This window comes from Kogia breviceps, chromosome 5 (assembly GCF_026419965.1).
Source record: "Kogia breviceps isolate mKogBre1 chromosome 5, mKogBre1 haplotype 1, whole genome shotgun sequence".
Lineage (NCBI taxonomy): Eukaryota > Metazoa > Chordata > Mammalia > Artiodactyla > Physeteridae > Kogia > Kogia breviceps.
This window is the reverse complement of record NC_081314.1, coordinates 104,996,260-105,016,742: the sequence shown is the minus strand read 5'-3', so window position 1 is coordinate 105,016,742 and position 20,483 is coordinate 104,996,260. Positions and strand designations below refer to the sequence as shown.

The 20,483-nt window shown below is 33.5% G+C and overlaps 1 protein-coding gene across 10 annotated transcripts in view; it reads left to right on the top strand.

Annotated features, from left to right (window-relative positions):
- EPHA6 (EPH receptor A6) overlaps window positions 1-20,483 on the top strand; it is an 850,011-nt gene that overhangs the window by 522,056 nt on the left and 307,472 nt on the right. For all 10 annotated transcript variants that reach the window (XM_067034854.1, XM_067034853.1, XM_067034856.1 and 7 more), the window contains one exon: window positions 8,897-9,021. In XM_067034854.1, the coding sequence (XP_066890955.1) occupies window positions 8,897-9,021 (125 nt within the window). The remainder of the gene's footprint in view (window positions 1-8,896; window positions 9,022-20,483) is intronic.

The window sequence follows — 20,483 nt, the reverse complement described above, 5'->3', positions numbered from 1 at the left end:
GACAGATCATCCAAAATGAAAATAAATAAGGAAACACAAGCTTTAAATGATACATTAAACAAGATGGACTTAATATTTATAGGACATTCCATCCAAAAACGACAGAATACACATTTTTCTCAAGTGCTCATGGAACATTCTCCAGGATAGAACATATCTTGGGTCACAAATCAAGCCTTGGTAAATTTAAGAAAATTGAAATCATATCAAGTATCTTTTCTGACCACTATGAGACTAGATATCAATTACAGGAAAAAAACTGTAAAAAATACAACCACATGGAGGCTAAACAATACACTACTAAATAACCAAGAGATCACTGAGAAAATCAAAGAGGAAATCAAAAAACACCTAGAAACAAATGACAATGGAAACGCAATGACCCAAAACCTATGGGATGCAGCATAAGCAGTTCTAAGAGAGAAGTTTATACCAATACAATCCTACATCAAGAAACAAGAAACAACTCAAATAAACAACCTAACCTTACACCTAAAGCAATTAGAGAAAGAAGAACAAAAAACCCCAAAGTTAGCAGAAGGAAAGATATCATACATATCAGATCAGAAATAAATGAAAAGGAAATGAAGGAAACAAAGCAAAGATCAATAAAACTAAAAGCTGTTTCTCTGAAAAGATAAACAAATTGATAAACCATTAGCAAAACTCATCAAGAAAAAAAGGGAGAAGACTCAGATCAATAGAATTAGAAATGAAAAAGGAGAAGTGACAACTGACACTGCAGAAATACAAAGGATCATGAGAGATTACTACAAGCAACTATATGCCAAAAAAATGGACAACCTGGAAGAAATGGACAAATTCTTAGAAATGCACAACCTTCCGAGACTGAACCAAGAAGAAACAGAAAATATAAACAGAACAATAACAAGCACTGAAATTGAGACTGTGATTAAAAATCTTCCAGCAAACAAAACCCCAGGACAAGACGGCTTCACAGGCGAATTCTATCAAACATTTAGAGAAGAGCTAACTCCTATCCTTCTCAAACTCCTCCAAAATATAGCAGAGGGAGGAACACTCCCAAACTCATTCTACGAGGCCACCATCACTCTGATACCAAAACCAGGCAAAGAAGTCACAAAGGAAGAAAATGACAGGCCAAAATCACTGATGAACATAGATGCAAAAATCCTCAGCAGAAGACTAGCAAACAGTATCCAACAGTACATTAAAAGAATCATACACCATGATCAAGTGAGGTTTATCTCAGGAATGCAAGGATTCTTCAGTGTATGCAAATCAATCAATGTGATACACCATATTAACAAATTGAAGGAGAAAAACCATATGATCCTCTCAATAGATGTGGAAAAAGCTTTCAACAAAATTTAACACCAATTTATCATAAAAACCCTCCAGAAAGTAGGCATAAAGGGAGCTTACCTCATCACAATGAAGGCCATATATGACAAACCCGCAGCCAACATTGTTCTCAATGGTGAAAAACTGAAACCATTTCCTCTAAGATCAGGAACAAGACAAGGCTGTCCACTCTCACCACTATTATTCAACATAGTTTTGGAAGTTTTAGCCCCAGCAATCACAGAAGAAAAAGTAATAAAAGGAATCCAAATCAGAAAAGAAGAAGTAAAGCTGTCGCTGTTTGCAGATGACATGATACTATACCTAGAGAATCCTAAAGATGCTACTGGAAAACTACTAGAGCTAATCAATGAATTTGTTAAAGTAGCAGGATACAAAATTAATGCACAGAAATCTCTTGCATTCCTATACACTAATGGTGAAAAATCTGAATGAGAAATTAAGGAAACACTTCCATTTACCACTGCAACAAAAAGAATAAAATAACTAGGAATAAACCTACCTAAAGAGGCAAAAGACCTGTATGCAGAAAACTATAAGACACTGATGAAAGAAATTAAAGATGATACAAACAGATGGAGAGATATACCATGTTCTTGGATTGGAAGAATCAACACTGTGAAAACGACTATACTACCCAAAGCAATCTACAGATTCAATGCAATCCCTATCAAACTACCAATGACATTTTTCACAGAACTAGAACAAAAAATTTCACAATTTGTATGAAAACACAAAAGGCCCCGCATAGCCAAAGCAACCTGGAGAAAAAAAAATGGAGCTGGAGGAATCAGGCTCCCTGATTTCAGACTATACTACAGAGCTAAAGTAATCAAGACAGTATGGTACTGGTAATATAATAATTTGAACAGGATATAGAAAGTCCAGAGATAAACCCCCACACACACATGGTTACTTTATTTTTGATAAAGGAGGCAAGAATATACAATGGAGAAAAGACAGCCTCTTCAATAAGTGGTGCTGGGAAAACTGAACAGCTACATGTAAAAGAATGAAATTAGAACACTCCCTAACACCATAAACATAAATAAACTCAAAATGGATTAAAGACCTAAATGTAAGGCCAGACACTATAAAACTCTTAGAGGAAAACATAGGCAGAACACTCTATGACATAAATCATAGTAAGATCCTTTTTGACCCACCTCCTAGAGAAATGGAAATAAAAACAAAAATAAACAAATAGGACCTTTAAAAGCTTTTGCACAGCAAAGGATACCATAAACAAGACGAAAAGACAACCCTCATAATGGGAGGAAATATTTGCAAATGAAGCAACTGACAAATGATTAATCTCCAAAATTTATAAGCAGCTAAATATCAAAGAAACAAGCAACCCAATCCAAAAATGAGCAGAAGACCTAAATAGACATTTCTCCAAAGAAGATATACACATTGCCAACAAACACATGAAAGGATGCTCAACATCACTGATCGTTAGAGTAATGCAAATCAAAACTACAATGAGATATCATCTCACACCAGTCAGAATGGCCTTTATCAAAAATCTACAAACAATAAATGCTGGAGGGAGTGTGGAAAAAAGGGAACCCACTTGCACTGTTGGTGGGAATGTAAATTGATACAGCCACTATGGAGAACAGTATGGAGGTTTCTTAACAAACTAAAAACAGAACTACCATATGACCCAGCAATCCCACTACTGGGGATATACCCAGAGAAAACCATAATTCAAAAAGAGTCATGTACCACAATGTTCATTGCAGTTCTGTTTACAATAGCCAGGACATGGAAGCAACCTCAGTGTCCATCAACAGATGAATGGATAAAGAAGATGTGGCACACATATACAGTGGAATATTACTCAGCCATAAAAAGAAATGAAATTGAGTTATTTGTAGAGTGGTGGATGGACCTAGAGTCTGACATACAGAGTGAAGTAAGTCAGAAAGAGAAATACCATATGCTAACACATATATATGGAACCAAAAAAAAAAAAAAAAAAGTGGTTCTGAAGAACCTAGGGGCAGGACAGGAATAAAGATGCAGACATAGAAAATGGACTTGAGGACACGTGGAGGGGGAAGGGTAAGCTGGGACGAAGTGAGAGAGTGGCATGGACATATATAGACTACTAAATGTAAAATAAATAGCTGTTGGGAAGCAGCCACATAGCACAGGGAGATCAGCTTTGTGCTCTGTGACCACCTAGAGAGATGAGATAGGGAGGGTGGAAAGGAGATGCAAGAGGGAGGAGATATGGGGATATATGTATATGTATAGCTGATTCACTTTGTTATAAAGCAGAAACTAACACACCATTGTAAAGCAATTATACTCCAATAAAGATGTTAAAAAAAGAATGGATAGCTTTGTGAAGAAGTATACTCTTTAGTGCAACTGCTGAATTAAAAAGTGGATACTCAGATATCAGTGGTGCATTGTGCATTGAAGGGTTTTCTGCATTGCTGCAAAGAAATGTATTAAATGGCTTGTAAGATCTGTCCTAATATTACGATTCTGTTACTTAACATTCCCTATTAAGATTTTCATTGTCACAAACACATGTGCATAAGAGTGTGCGCTTGCTTGCTCTCACTCTCTCTCCCCTTCCCCCAATTTCTCTCTTTCTCATTTAAACACACACACACTCATGCACACAAGCTATCCCGATTTATAAACCTTCATATGACCACTATGCTTAGTAGATGACTGAGAATTAGCAACATTTTATAGATCTTTAGGAAAACACATCATCTCATGACCCATGGCATAAGTCTTGATTATGTGCTCAAAATAAGACATATTTGTGATAATCCACAGTGTGATTTTGTACTGTGGTTTTAGTGTTTGATATTTTAAATTTTCAAGAAATAACCTTGACATTTTGAGTTAATGTTAAAATTGGCCTTCACATCTTGTCATTAAACAATTGTTCACTTCTCTGAACATCAGTGTCCTCATCTTTAAAGTGGAAACAGACTCCTTCCCATAGATTTATGAGAATGAAATAAGATAACATACATGGTATAAAGTAAACATTTAATAAAAATTGATTAACTCTTAGTTAGGAGCAAAATAATTAACTAACTAGAACAATTCACTGTTTCTTCAGATATCTCCACGTAAGCATAAGAAAACAAAGCTTTTCTAAGTGTGAATAAGATCTCTTTTGCTAACTAAATCCACTTCGTACTTTTATTTTCAATTTTTGTTACATAGTTTTTGGTAAACTATTTGAGATTCAGAAAATGTAGTAATCAAAAAGGTTTGTGTTAAAACCATTCTCAAGAATGTGGTAATCTGTTCAGCAATCATTTATGTTGAAGGTCAAAGCTAAGATTTTTGAAAGTTTAAGAGAGATGTATATCAGAAATACAATTCTGCTGAGGGCTATACTGAACACATAGTTCTTACTCAGGAAACATTGCTTGAGTCTTCAGGTCTTTCAGTTAGCCTCTGATCTGACAAACTCCAGAAGATATTATTTCCCTGACTATTTCTCTCCTCTGACTTTTTAGAATCAGAAGTAAAGATCAATTAGTTGCCCTTTTGTGTCCTAAAGTCAGTTTTTCTCATGTGGAGGAATAAACGTATTTTCTGCTTTATATCAGCTGGCACTACAGTGTTGTCACAATATGCCAAATTCAGATGCTATGTAAACTTGAATTATTAAGACAAATTCATTAAATATATTCAAAACAAATGCTTTAGGTTTCATGCATTGAAACCTTATTTTAAAATGAAATTCTGTATAGTGTTGTTCTCTGAAAATATAAAATGCAACATTTGGGTTTTATTGACCTATTAATCGTTTCCCACATCCTCTGCTTTCAAACTCATTAAGTGTTTAAAATGCATGCTTAGTGTATATTGATACAGCTTTTTTCAAAAGCAATATGGTAATAATAGTATGACACAAAATCCAAATTATATAAAGCAATTTTCTCTATAAAATAATTTAACAAAATCAAAATTTATGCACACAAGTTTGTGCATAAAATGTCAGAACTCTAACAGGACAATATTGGAAACTTCAACATCTAACATTAGAGGAGTGACTTGATAAAGTATCAGCATAATTAAATATTTTAGCCATTGAAGTAAAAATTATAGAAACTCTATTAAAGTATGGAATAGGGATAAGAATATATGGTTTAAAATAGAATTATCTAGAATTAAGTATATTTAACAACTATGTAAAATGTGGATGTTTACATATGAAAGGAATGTGCGAAAGTGAAGAAAGTTTAGGATTTACATAGATCTTAGACCCTGAAGTCCATGTGTAAGTGAAGAATCTATGTAGTTAGGGAATAGATTCTTTATTTCTCTTTTATAAAAGTATAGAAGAGGATTCATATAATTTAGGTGATGTGTCTGTACAATTAATTAACCATTGGAGAAATGGAAATAGAAAAGATAGTACCTAGACTTTAACCAGTAGTCATTCTAAAATGCTACTGGCCTAACTGAATTTCTTATGTTTTGCAAGGATTATATCATTTGACCTTGAGTGCTAAATAATTATGAGGCAAAAAGTAATACACTGGTAATATTGCTTTGTGATATTATACATTAAACTGAAAAATAAACTATAAGATTGTATACGTGAAAAGGACATTTTCAAAAGTTGTAAGAAACTGATATACTTTAATCAACTTCTAATTTGTTTTATTTACTTTAAAATTATAATTTTTTCCATAAAGCACCATTTAATACATTATTATACTGTAATTCAAGAACTTTAATGCATTTTTCAACAGGGATAAATTTACTAATGGTAATTCATTAGCAGTGAATATGATTCAATTTAAAAAATGAATTATCAGAACACTTTCTTATTTACCATATTACCCATTTCTATTTCAGCTTATGGCACAAACTTCTATTTCTTATAAATTTCTATAATTATCGATCATTTTAAGAATATATCTTAATCCAGCAACAATACTGTCACTGAACAGCTGGAAAGAGGTTTAAATATACTTTCTAAAGTATTTAATTCCTTAGGAGAACCAAACTTGTCATTCTCACAAATTTAAGAAAGTACTGAATAGTTTATCCTTAAGATACAAAGGCAACATTGGGAAGTAAATTACCACATTTAATACTTGAGTCTTTCTTATAAATTTAAAGAATTTTCATCTTGATCATAGAGAATCAATTTTTTCAAATCCTATTTTCAACTGCAATTGGTACATTTGAATGGATTTCTGAAAATGAACTGGAAAGATATCATGAGTTCATCATGAAACTTCTAATTCGAGTTTACTACTATAGGGTTTTTACTTACCTTCATTGGTCTGGCATCTGTATCTCCCTTTTCCCATAGGAAAAAAATCCTCATTCTCAATAACACCAACAAAATTACTCATGTGATTTATCCCTCAATACACACACACATACACACACACACACACACACACACACATATTCAGAATTATAATACCATTAGTACCACTAACAATATCATTACTAAAAACAGTTTAATAATTTTTGCAGTTTTTTTAGTACTTAAAATATGAAAATATGTTCTATTGGTATGTATGTTAAGTTACTGTGTTTTCATGTCATTTTAAGTAGTTCCTCTTGAAGGCTATGCTTTCAACTCAATAAACAGGTTTCTTTCTACTGTTTTTTTGAGATTGCTCTTTTAAACAGTAATTTGGTTTTTAATTATTTAAAATATTTACAGGGTTCCAAAGTAAATCTTCAGGGGAAGATATATACAGAGATGTTTTGCTTCTCACCCTGTAGTGTCCATCCTATTGCCTCCTATCCTCTAAGGGTAACCATTATTATTCATTTTTATTCTAAGTTTATCCTTACATTGGTTTTTATACATTTTTCTCCATCTCACTTTCTTCATATAAAAATATATCCTGAAATAACTCCTGGTCACAATTCCTTTTTACAATTTCATAATTCTCTGGTGGATGTAGCGTAGTTTTTTCAATCAGTCCCTTATTGATGGGCATTTAAATTGTTTCCAATCTTTACAAATAAATCTCAGTGAGTAGTCTTATAAATATGTCACTTTGTATTTCTGCAGTGTTTCTTTCAGATAGAGTCCCAAAAGCCAAAGCATAAATGAATATATAATTTGCCTTAAATTGTTAAATTTCCCTTTATAAGGATTGTGCCATTTTGCCTTTACACCAACAATGTATTAAAGTGCTTTTCCCCATAGCCTAGTCAACAGAGCCTGGTGTCAAATTTTTTGATTTTTTGCCAATTTAATAGATGAGAAATGGTATCTCAGTATATTTAATTTGTATTAAAAAACATTTTTTAACATCTTTATTGGAGTATAATTGCTTTACAATGGTGTGTTAGTTTCTGCTTTATAACAAAGTGAATCAGTTATACATATACATATGTCCCCATATCTCTTCCCTCTTGCGTCTCCCTCCCTCCCACCCTCCCTATCCCACTCCTCTAGGGGGTCACAAAGCACGAGCTGATCTCCCTGTGCTATGCAGCTGCTTCCCATTAGCTATATATTTTACATTTGGTAGTGTATATATGTCCATGCCACTGTCTCACTTTGTCCCAGCTTACCCTTCCCCCTCCCCATATCCTCAAATCCATTCTCTAGTAGGTCTGTGTCTTTATTCCCGTCTTACCCCTAGGTTCTTCATGACATTTGTTTTTTCTTAGATTCCATATGTATGTGTTAGCATACGGTATTTGTCTTTCTCTTTCTGACTTACTTCACTCTGTATGACAGACTCTAGATCCATCCACCTCACTACAAATAACTCAATTTCGTTTCTTTTTATAGCTAATGTGTATTTTTTAAGAGTGAGTTTTAACTTCTATGTAAAAAACTCCTTTTATAAGTAATTAGAATATTTTAAAATGAGAAGTATTTTGTTAGATAAAAGAACCTGCAGTATATACATTCTAGGTAAATTTTGAAGTTTAACACAAGTACTTTAGGTTAGGATTGGATTGTTAAAATAATGTTATATAGAAAAAGAAGATAGACATGATTGTGAAGGTGAATTTCAGAAATTAAATATTTCAGTTTTATTCAAATGTCATAGAAACCATGAAAAAAAATACTCCTCACATTGATAAGCAAAAATTTACTGCAGTTAAGAAGTTTGTGATATAAACTTCTGTAAAGTACTAAGACTTTATAAAGTACCAAGTCTTGAAGGAAAGTCCATAAATGATCTTGTAATTGCAGAGGATTTTCTATAGCAGACTTAGATTTGATTAAATATAGAAGTCAAGTCTATTGTACTTCAAGTTGTAGCCCAAAACCAAAGCCAGTTTAAGAAAAATTGTTGTCCTCTAACAAAATCAGAGATGATGAATTCTGGTCCTTATTCGTGGACTATCTGAGTCTTTCCTATGTTCCTTAATAATGTTTCTAAATATATTTTAGTATTTTATTTGGATTGAATAAAGGAGATCCTATCATATTACTCTGACATCAATAACTAATGTCCTCTTCAACAAGAATTGTGTTTTCCTTAGAAGACAAAATATTAAAGAAAGGATTATGGAGAATGATTCCTGCCAATTAATTCTCAGTTATTTTCTTTCCTTTCAGCACCTTCCCTGATAGGTATGGTAAGGAAGGACTGGGCATCCCAAAATAGCATTGCCATATCATGGCAAGCACCTGCTTTTTCCAATGGACCCATACTGGACTACGAGATCAAGTACTATGAGAAAGTAGGTCTTATTTGGAGCTTCCTAAAAATCTACATATACATATATATGCATATATGTATATACTAAACATGTTGTTATACAATATTATTTTACTTTAAAACCTATTCTTTTTTGGCCTAACTTCATACCTACTATTTCTTTGAATACTCTCCAATATACTATTGTGCTTATAATTTCTTAATTAATTTGTCTTGTTTTATGTCAGATTAAAGTAGAAGACACAAGATGTTCATCTCTACCTTCACTTACTCTAGGGAGTTTTACAATAGAGTAGGAAGTTGTAACTCCTTCAACATACAGTTTAATTGACATAACATTGTTTCTAAAACTCACTTGGGAAGAAATAGTAAAATGGAATTACCATAATCTAAAGCAATTTCATGTAGACCATATCCTTTGCCAATGAGTTTAAAGTTACAGTCCGCTAAAATTTGGAAAGTATGATTTAAGGTTTAAATGGAAGTAGCTGATGAATTAAAAATTTTCTTTACATTCAGGTCAGCTGATTTATAAGTTAGCAAGATAAATATGGTTAATAGATCAACTTTTAACCTTAATTTCCATTTCTGTCATTTAAAATTGTTCTCAGTTACTATATTTTCCCAAAGTATATACTTACTTAGTTTATGGTATTCACATACATTCTTTCTTTATGCTTTTCCTTCCATCCTTCACCATTATGATATTGTCCTATAGATATTATAGCAGAACATATAGTCAATTCTGAAAATATGTCCCATTGGGCTGATACTACCCTGGAATATTTATAAAGTGAGCATTACATTTAAAAAATTATAATGTAAAAATTATATATAATTCCCAGTGGTATATTAAAATAAGAAAGAACTTGTGTTTCTGTAACTTACTAGAAGCAAAGGAACATCACAAATAAATTTAGGTTTCCTATGGAGAAACGTAGGGCAAGAAGAGAAATAGAAGTCTTTATTTTTCTATTCTGCTGCTTCTGAGCAAATGTAAGTTTGAAAAGGGGAGAAGTAACTCAGTAGCATGGCTGTATCTAGTAATTTCAGAATTATGTAGTCAATGAAAACTATCATTATTAAGTGACATGGATAAATCCGTAGTCTAAGAAAGGAGGAATTGACTCGGTTTAATTGGATTATAGATTCTGCACATTGGTCTAGCCAGCATGTGCTCAGAAATCCTGTTGGGCTATTCTTTCAAATGTTACAACCCGTAGTATCCCATCACAAAAATATATGTATTTTCCATCCACTCGTTTAAATATATCTTCATGTACTCAAAAATTCAGAGTATTTAAGAAGCAATGCACACATATTTTTAGGCAACTTTTCAGAATACAAATATTTCTCTGTGTTTTATAAAGGTTATATTTCATATGCAGAAAATCACTCTTATTCTATTATCATTTTTACTTCATATGTTTGAAGATGAAAATAACTTGCAATATTTCCAATGAAAGAAAAACTACACCGATTCTATAAAAAGAGAACCACATTCATCTAGTCAAAACTTTATAAATTAATAATATTCTGACAGATGGTCATTGACATAATATCCATGTCTGAATGATAGAATAAATCATGTTACGAAGGAGTTTATTTCATAAGAAAATGGCAGTGATCCAGTGCTAATGGATTAAACATGGAGTTGGAAGCAAAAGATTCCTAATTCATGTACTGACTCTGACTCTCATTATGACTGTGGTCAGGAAAAAGTCTGTTAATCTCCCTATGTCCCAGACTTCACATTTATAAAATGGAAATAAAGATATCAACTCTTCTAGTGGATTGTAAAGATTAATTATGAACAGACCTGAAGATGAAGAGTGTATGAAGTCAGTATTAAATATCATTTAAGAAAACATTAGGGAAATATTTGGCATATTGTATAGTACAATATAGAATCAGAGCACAATAGCATGGGAATTATGTACGAACTAAATAAAAATTATGATATCTTCATACATAAATACATAATGTGTAGGCAATCAATCAAGATGTTAGAATATCAAACCTCTCAGAGAAAGCATAAAATGACTGACAGCATTAAAACTTTTCCCAACTATGACTTCAGATTCTTACTGTACCTTTTATATATCTGTATCTATAATGCGGTTTCTCCTCCCAAGAATTATTTTTGTAAAGCTTATAACTAGGGCAACCTACAATAGACTCTTAGTTAAAAGTGCTAATTTCTTTATTAGGAATCTAAATATAGTTCAGTAGGAAAAGCAAAATACAAAGCAGTACATGTACAAATGATCCTATTTGGGGAATACAAATATTCCCCCATCTATGTATATTTTTGTGTGGTTATATTAACAGGCAGAATATGGAATGGAAATATGCTGTTTTAGGTGTTACCTATTGGGTTAGAATGGGATGATGGGTGGAAGTGCATAGATGGAGGTAAGAGAGAGAGTGAGGTAGCAAATATAGATAAATATGGATGGATGGATGAATGGATAGATCCTAAATAGCTTTGGTAGCTGTCCTAGATCAAGTTGCCCAAAGGCAGACCCTGAGATGGGAATTTGTGTGTAAGTGATTAATGAAGAATACTCCCAGGAGAACTGGTAAGACAATGCGGAGGCAGGACTATGAAGGAAGATGCAAATCAAACTCAGAGTGAGCAGGGGAGCTCTGGAGTCTAAGTTACACCTCAGAGTTCATCGTATGGAGACAAAGAAGCTGAGCTTCCATACTCAGGCTCCAGTCAGTCATTGACCACAGGCCTTAATGGACATATACATGCAGTATTCAGGAAAAAGTCATAGGCACATCTGGTTCTCCATTGTGGCTCCAGTTGCCCAAGTTTAGGTGTCTAAAGTAGATGGCAGGTACAAGCCTTTTAAATGCAAAACACATAGAAGCTAGGGGGTGGGAGCAGGAACAGGTAAAGGTGATCCAAGTAGATCTTATGGCACACCAACGAATAACTGAGGCACCTCAATGCTCAGAGAGCTATGAGAGAATTTTACTCCTTGGCTCATTATGATATCCATAGTCTCCTCAGTCTTTAATATTGGTGCCTCAGTCTTTAATTTACGGCATTTAAACTTTACATTTCCTTTCAATCAAAGATATAGTATATTGCTAAACTTAATTAATACACAAATGATCAATATGCCTCCATTCTCTGAGGAATTCATGCTGTTTTATTAAGTTATTGTGTTAGGATCATTATTCTGTAAACCGGGAGAGAAGTTAAGCTGCTTAGAATGTGAAGTGTCTACAAATACCTGAGGTCAAATACATACTGTTGTTACCAGTGACCTTTGCTTAGAAAAAGGCATTGGCGTAAATGTTCAAAAATTTGAGTTTGGCTCAGACCTTAACTTTCTTAGGTGTGTTTTCTCATCTGTAAAATAAGGGTCCAGAAAGATAATCTCTTCCATTTTTAGCTGTCTCCAAGTGCTACTATGTTTGTGTTTGTACAGTTTTACAGATATGTTATACTATCTTTCAAAGAACTTATGTATACTAAAATTAAATACATACACACATTTTAAAAATTACATCCCCACAGGGAATAATCTTCACGTCATAATTATATATAAAAATTAAAACCCTGCTATGAATGTCTTGTGTGTGTGTGTGTGTGTATGTGTGTGTGTGTGTGTGTGTGTGTGTGTGATGAGAGGACTATGGAGAAGAAAATATATTGCTTGTGGGTTATAATTAATTAGATATTCTCTATTCAGTTAATTATACTCCCCCGATTCTTGGTTACTTTTCTCTTTTCACACTCAAAAAGTGTTTTACTTTTTTAAACTCACATGAATATAGTTTGAATATGAAAAGTCACTTAAAATAATGAAGAAAGTCACACATGTTACCAAAAAAGTTTATATTTTGTATTTACTTACTAACAATGCTTTTCCTCAAAGTAGAGCCTCCTCATAATGAGGGAACTGTTAAAAACCATGAAGACAATTTAGGTGACACACACTTTATATAACACTTCATGAAGTGGATGGTCTCCTTTCAAGGAAGTGCCAAATGGGCCTCAAGGCAGAGAGCTTTTATAGCACAAGGAATAAAGAACAAGGGAGAGAAAAAGAGAAAATATCTGATTGGCTGGAGCCACACAGTCAACCTTGTTTAGGGTGAGAATGAACAAGGAAAGAAGTATAAAGCCCAGAGCAGGCTTGGCATTTGGGGACTGGGTAACTGGATATACTGTGTGTTTTTTTTTTTAATTGAAGTATAGTTGATTTACAATGTTGTGTTAATTCTTCTGTACAGCAAAGTGACTCAGTTATACATATATATATACAATCTTTTTTGTATTGTTTTCTGTTTTGGTTTATCCCAGGACATTTAGTATAGTTCCTTGTGCTTTACAGTAGGACCTTGTTGTCCATCCATTCTATATGTAGTAGTTTACATCTACTAACCCCAAACTCCCAGTCCATCCCTCCCCCACCAGCCCCCCTTGGCAACCACAAATCTGTTCTCTATGTCTGTGAGTCTGTTTCTGCTTCATAGATAGCAGAAATATGACATTTGTGTCATATTTTAGATTCCATATGTAAGTGACATCATATGGTATTTGTCTTTCTCTTTCTGACTTAACTTCACTTAGTATGGTAATCTCTAGTTGCATCCATGTTGCTACAAGTGGCATTATTTCATTCTTTTTATGGCTAAGTAATATTCCATTGTATATATGTACCACATCTTCTTTATCCATTCATCTGTCAGTGGACATTTAGGTTGTTTCCATGTTTTGGCTATTGTGAATAGTGCTTTTATGAACATAGGGGTGCATGTATTTTTTTTAATTATAGTTTCCTCTGGATATATGCCCAGGATTGGGATTACTGGATCACATGGTAATTCTATTTTTAGTTTTCTGAGGAGCCTCCATACTGATTTCCATAGTGACTGCACCAACTTCCATTCCCACCAATAGTGTAAGAGGGTTCCGTTTTTCCACACCCTCTCCAGCATTTGTTATTTGTAGACTTTTTAATGATGACCATTCTGACTGGTGTGAGGTGGTGCCTCATTGTAGTTTTGATCTGCATTTCTCTAATAATTAGTGATGTTGAGCAGCTTTTCATGTGCTTCTTGGCCATCTGTGGATATACTGCGTTTTTGATCCAGCAGAGCTTTTACAGAGACACAAAATTATCAAAGTTTTGGTTTGCTGACTTGGCACTCCGGCTGGGAGTGGTTCCATCTTGGGCTTAGAAAGTTATTTCAATAAGTCAATAAGACATCATCTGTCCCCAACCCCTCAGTCTCCACCTTCGACATGTTGCAGACCCTCTTGCAGTCACTAAATATCAAAACTCTCATTGAACATCAAATACACCATTCCCTTAGCTCTGCTCCTACCTCCTTTCTTTACCCTTTGTTTTCACATTTTTAATTTTTCTTCTCCTTTGTTTCTCTGCCCATAGCACTTTTCTTTCTCTCGCTTCTTTGTTTTTTTATTAGATTTATCAAAGACAGTCTTGATTAGAGTCATTTATGTGTATATCTGACTCCCTCACTAGTTTGGAAGGCCCTGAATAAAGGAGATCATTTCTTGTTTGTCTTTGTCACCAACCTTGAGTCAGTGCCTAACACCACTGTTTGCTTTCAGTCAAATTCTAAAGAAAGTAATAAAACCCTCTCTTCGTTCAGAACTCATTCAGAGGAAATTGAAACAACTTACCAACCACTGTGAAATTACCCCTAACAATTAAGAAAAAAAGAAAGCCCTGAGGACTTCCTGTTTCTACCTGTTCATAAGAAGGACACACACTGATATCCATCAGCTGAGACAATGCTCTGGGATTTCTTTTGTCCACATTCATATCCTTAGCACTCAGAAAAGCACATAGCTCATAATTCATAGGCAATGATAGTTGACCAATTATATGCCAGATACTTTTAAAAGTATTTTTTATGTATTAAGCAATTCAATTCCAATACCAACGCTTTGTAATAAGTACTATTACCCTTCCCATTTTACAGATGAAGAAACTAAGGTACAAGAAACCCAAGTAGCTTCACCAAAATACCCAGGCAATAAGTGGTTGTTAACACCTACTTGCATCACAATTGGATGTCTCAGAAAAGTCAGTGCTTTCTGCTGATGCTGATTTTCTAGGTTCCCTTCATTACTTTTTGCTGCCCATTTTGCATCTATAAAATGGTAGCAATAAACTATACCTACCTCACCAGGGTGTTGTACAGGTCCACTAATTACCAACTGGTAGCTCATTTTGCAAACATGAATCCTCCATAATAGTTCATTATTCTTACATCCAATATTTAAAGACCTGTGAATGGTAAAGTCTTTTCCTTACAATTCTCTCATTAATTTTTTTTTTTACCAGTCAGCAGTTTGTAGATTTTGCTTAAGAAATTTCATCATAAGAAAGGAAACATTTCTTATATACAGATGGTCAATAATTATAAAATTCTGAATTTGTTTAACTTGCCATTGTTTCACCTACTCTACCAATTATAGAATTGAGTATCTACGAGGTTTATATAAAATATGTAATTTCATGTCATGAAAACACTATTGTTTTTAAAAAAAGGTGAAGAGATTTGTGGGAAGCTTTTCATTATGGGAAATATTTTCATCACTCAGGGATGATTTAAAGTAGTCTCTTTTAATAGGAGGTTGAATCATTGGTATCTTTTGTAAAAGTCTCATACTTCTCAACAACAAACTTTGCACAATAAGTCTCTTTCTTCCTTCTCTCCCCTCTTATTCTACTTTCTCAGGGTAGTTTTTCCCCCCAAGATAAAAATTCAATAAATACTACTTTTTTCCTAAAATATATAAGCAGTAAATCTGCATCTTTATTTGATTAAAAATATATGAAGCAACTATTATAGAAATAATCAACTGAGAAAGAAAAAAAACCCTTCTCTCCTTCCTTATAAAATTGTCAATATACATTTCTTATTTTCTTCTGTTGTATTTTCTTCACTTAGGTGTTTGCCCAAAAGCGGAAGAGAATTTTCTGTTCGCTTCCACGAATGCTACTCTTACCTCTATCCACTGTTTAGGTACAGAAACATATCTCATTTATTCTCTGCATCCTCCTTCCACAATGACCATCTAATGTGTACATTTTGTAACGTAAATGTAAACTTGCATGTAAATTGAAACATGGTTTTCATATAGGAACTAAGAAAAGTGTGGTTGAGGAAGGGGCATATGGATTCCCTGGATCACAGGAGGAACTTGTTGAAACGCAGGTTCTGATTCAGTTGACTGGCGGTAGCTTAAAGGAGGTAGGATGAGGGTTTACATTTGAAACAGCTCACAGGGAAGTCTAGCACTGCCTCTCCCAGGACCACACTTGAAGCTCTAAGTCTCTAGTGGCACCACTTCTCTATTACCTCACTTTAAAGGTGTGGATAGAGGGAGAATAACCACAACCCTCTAAACATACACGTGAACTTAAACATTGAACCATCTTTATAACTGGCTAGAACCTCTGTAGATGTTACATGTCTTGTGTGATATTTGAACCTAAAATATTAATCCGAAGCAAAATGCAGTAAATAAGGGACCAAGTCAGTTTCAGATACAATTGAGTTGTTTCTAATAGAATCAGCAAATTCCTGAGCTGCTAAATAAAAGTTTTGTATTCTCTTTTTTCCTTTCTTTTCATAATTCTTATTTGTTGCCATGTCCACCACATAGAAATTGGATATGAGCATTTGGTACTAATTAAAACAACATTACCTGATAATAAATGGATGGCAAGGGAATTTACTGATACAAATACTCATTACAGAGATTTCATTGCCAATTTCCGTGTTGTGTAGCAAACAACACACTATGTAGAAGCCTGTCTGGTTTAGTGAGCCCAGGGAGTCCTCACAGTGCCTGGAGCAGAGATTTTTGTGGTCACAAACCTGGGACTGGTGCCAGCACTGCATCAACAGCAGCATCTGTATGGTTTGAACGTATCTGAATAGAAAGAAATTGAAAGATATTTGCACTATGCATCTAGTATAAGGTTTGCATGCATATGAAAATTACAAATGTCTACTGACTTCTCTAGCTTTAAATCATCTTCTGTTTCATAAGAGTCATACTACCTTTTGTTTGATTTGAAAAATGGATTTGTTTAAAATTATAGAAGCTAGATTTAGTATGTCAAAGATTTGAAACATCCAAAAGAGGAAAAACTAAAATTGGTAGAACTAAGTAAATATACTTCATTTAAAACGTTAGAATATATCTAAATTTATAGACTGAAATGGAGGTTATAAGCATAATGAGTATCAAAGTTTATGTTTTGGTTTTCAAGAATATAACAATACCCACTTCACTGTGCTCAAAGGGCCTGGATTCTTTTGGTGGTATGTAGTCACCAGAAGTGCAATCTTAGCCCTGATGTTGTAATACTAGCTAAGGCTGCTCAATTAATCACACTTCTGCCAACTTGCTATATTTCAATCAGCTCTAAATTTCATAACATTTTAATTCAATTTCACATCCTGAAGTCATAATCAGTTGCTTTGATATTCCTGGTCAGACTTTTCTTAAATTGCTTCATCATCACTTTAATGAATTCCATGTCTCCATCTCTTTTTTTGATGAGGTTAGGGTAAACTAGATTATTTTCCAATTCTGAAATTCCATGACTGCATAAGCTTATTACTATTTTATTGTGTCTGGCTTTGCTATGCAAGCTGATAAGAAATTATCAAGTACGAGTAATGAAGGAATGAGAGATTTGATGTTTCCAATGAAAATATGAGATATTAAAAAATTACAGGAAAGCATATAAAAATCTTAAGGGTGAAAGAGTAATTCAATTTCTTCAACAATCTGGAAATCTAATTTACAACCAAGTTTTGCATTTCTAAGAAAAGATAAAAATATAAGGCTATTTTTAAAAGATTAATTACTACTATAAATTTCTACCTCCTCTTAAAAATTATCGTTTGGAGGGAAGAAATAATACAATGGAACATACAGCTTGGAGTAGAGGTTATAGAACCCACAATACCAAATTCTAAGAGGATCACAAATGTCCCTTTAAGTAGGGGCAGGTGGTGGGACAGAATACTAGAAACTATTCTAGGAAAGTGTCTAGGTTAGTGCCCACCAGAATCAGGATAGCCTCGAAGTATGCAAAATTAGCATTTTTCCATTATAGTTTCATTCCTTCAGAAAAAATTTTTCTGGGAAGTAACAAGGACACAAATTCAAACTTCCTCTAAATTTCTGATCTAGTTTGGTGAAAATCAGAGAAACAAAAATCCCATAGACAGGCACCAATTATTTGAGTGTGATATTGCCATGAATTCAGACAGCATTCAGCCTTCAAAGAACTGCTCTTTCATTAATAAAATGTAAATATAATGTTATTACTTCAGAAAGCCAAATGTACAAGTCAGATATCAAACTTTCTATCCTAAAATGTTGAAAGGGTAAATACTACTGTATTATGCCTGTAGGCAAATCTTGCCAGATTTTCTAATATAAATTTCAAGCTAAGAATTGCAACTCTGGTAGATTATGTTATCTAACCCTTAGCAAGTTTCCCCTGATCACTGGCCTTGTTAAAGTGTTGACTGAGTCATACTCCCTTGGGAGAAATGTAAGTTTTGCTCTTTCAAGTGCAGTTAAAAATACAGCCATATTTTTGCGTATTCCTTAAACGATTACAATTTGGGGCTACAAGTACAAACATAATTACCAATTCATAAATTTATTTTTTTCTCTTCTGATACTGTACTACCACTTTTTTCATCTTGCACTTAATGAGGAAATCTATAAACTGAACAAAGATGCGTTCATTTCTTCTGAGGATTTTAAGCCTGTAATTGTATGATAAATCATGTGAAGTTATCTTGTGAGATTTCCTATAGAATACGAGGTGGCTGTTTACAGAGTGCATTGTTTAGCCCCATTTTCCTTCAGGGATTTATTAGGAAATGCTAATAGAGGAAATAAATATGGACCATACAGAGGGTAAGGTAGAGCTAGCAACTTTTCTTAGTAGTCAGTCAAGAATTTGGTGGGGTTTCCTCCTTGGATAGTTCACTCCAATAAATACTTCTGTGAAAGGTGTGTATGTGTTTTTAAACTGCGTTTTTAAGCACGATTTTTATTAGACCCCATAGATTTCAAAATATTGCAGTATTATAAAGAAAATCCAACTTTTTATTTAAGAAATATATAAGCTTCTGTGTGCCTCTGCTGCCTGACTTGATTTGCAGATTTTTTTTTATTGCTGGAGGGAATGTCTAACATCCAAGATTGTAGTGTATCCAGTATTAGGAAACCTGTTCTTCTGGAGCTAGAGAACCCTTATTTATTGCAAGGCCAAGATTTGATTTTGTTGGATGAATTAGGAAAACGAAAATGAGTTAGAAGCTAAAATATTTGCACATTTCTAGTCCTTAAAACTACTTTCCCAATCTTGAATGAAGGTAGAGAAAAACATTTTGGTGTTAATACTTAACTTGGATAATGAAAAAAGAAAAATAATGTTAACAAATAGTAGTTTACTGAGTGCACTCTACTTGTATTAATTCATTTTAAGACAAGTTGATTAGCTGCTAGCTAATTGAGAGACACCTACCTACTTCATGATTACGACTTAGATTTTTACCTCCAGCTGGCAACTTAATAAGAAACTGTGATAAAAATATATTTAGATATTGATGGAACATTAAAAGTGACTGGACTGTTGCTTATTTCATTTTTCTTCTGTTGCTTTTTTAACTTTTTGTGGCTTTCTAGTCAATTCACATTGATATTTGTGAAACAAAATATTTTACACAATAATAAATATTCTATCTAGTCATAGTGGATTTGGACAGACCTGGGTTAGAATTCAGGCTTTGAAACCAGTTAGCTTTGTGACCATAGGCAACGAGTTTTATTACCTTAAGACTTAACTTCTTCATCTGTTAGGAGAAAAATGATAACAATCACATAAGCTATTATGAGGAATAGATTCAATGAGACTTTTAAATGTAAATCATTTCATTTGTTCCTGGGAAAGAGTAAGCATTCAATACATAGACCCTACTAAAACTGGTATTAGTTTCAGTGTCATTACCAGTTTTAATTTTAATATGGTTCTAGTAGGCACAGTAGGTCCTTTAAATTTTTGTCACCCAAACGGAATGCCATCTTACCCAAAGTGCAAGCGTGACCATCAAAAGGATTATTCTATTTTATAGATCATATGGTAATAAGTAAAACAGGGGTAAAGACATTAACAAATGTGTGGACTAGGGCATGGAACCAGTTCCTACATTTAAAAATTACCATCCACATCAATATTAATCAATTGATACCATCCCATAATATTATTTTATTGTCACTTAAGAAGTTTTAGTATAAGCATGTGATAACATTCTAATTTGGAAATTACAAAAATTGATATCTTAAATTATAAATTTACATAGTTTATGAACTGTAAAATATTTGACATTAAATAAGATACAGAAATTTTTTTTGTTTGAAATTAAACATAACTGTACGGTAGT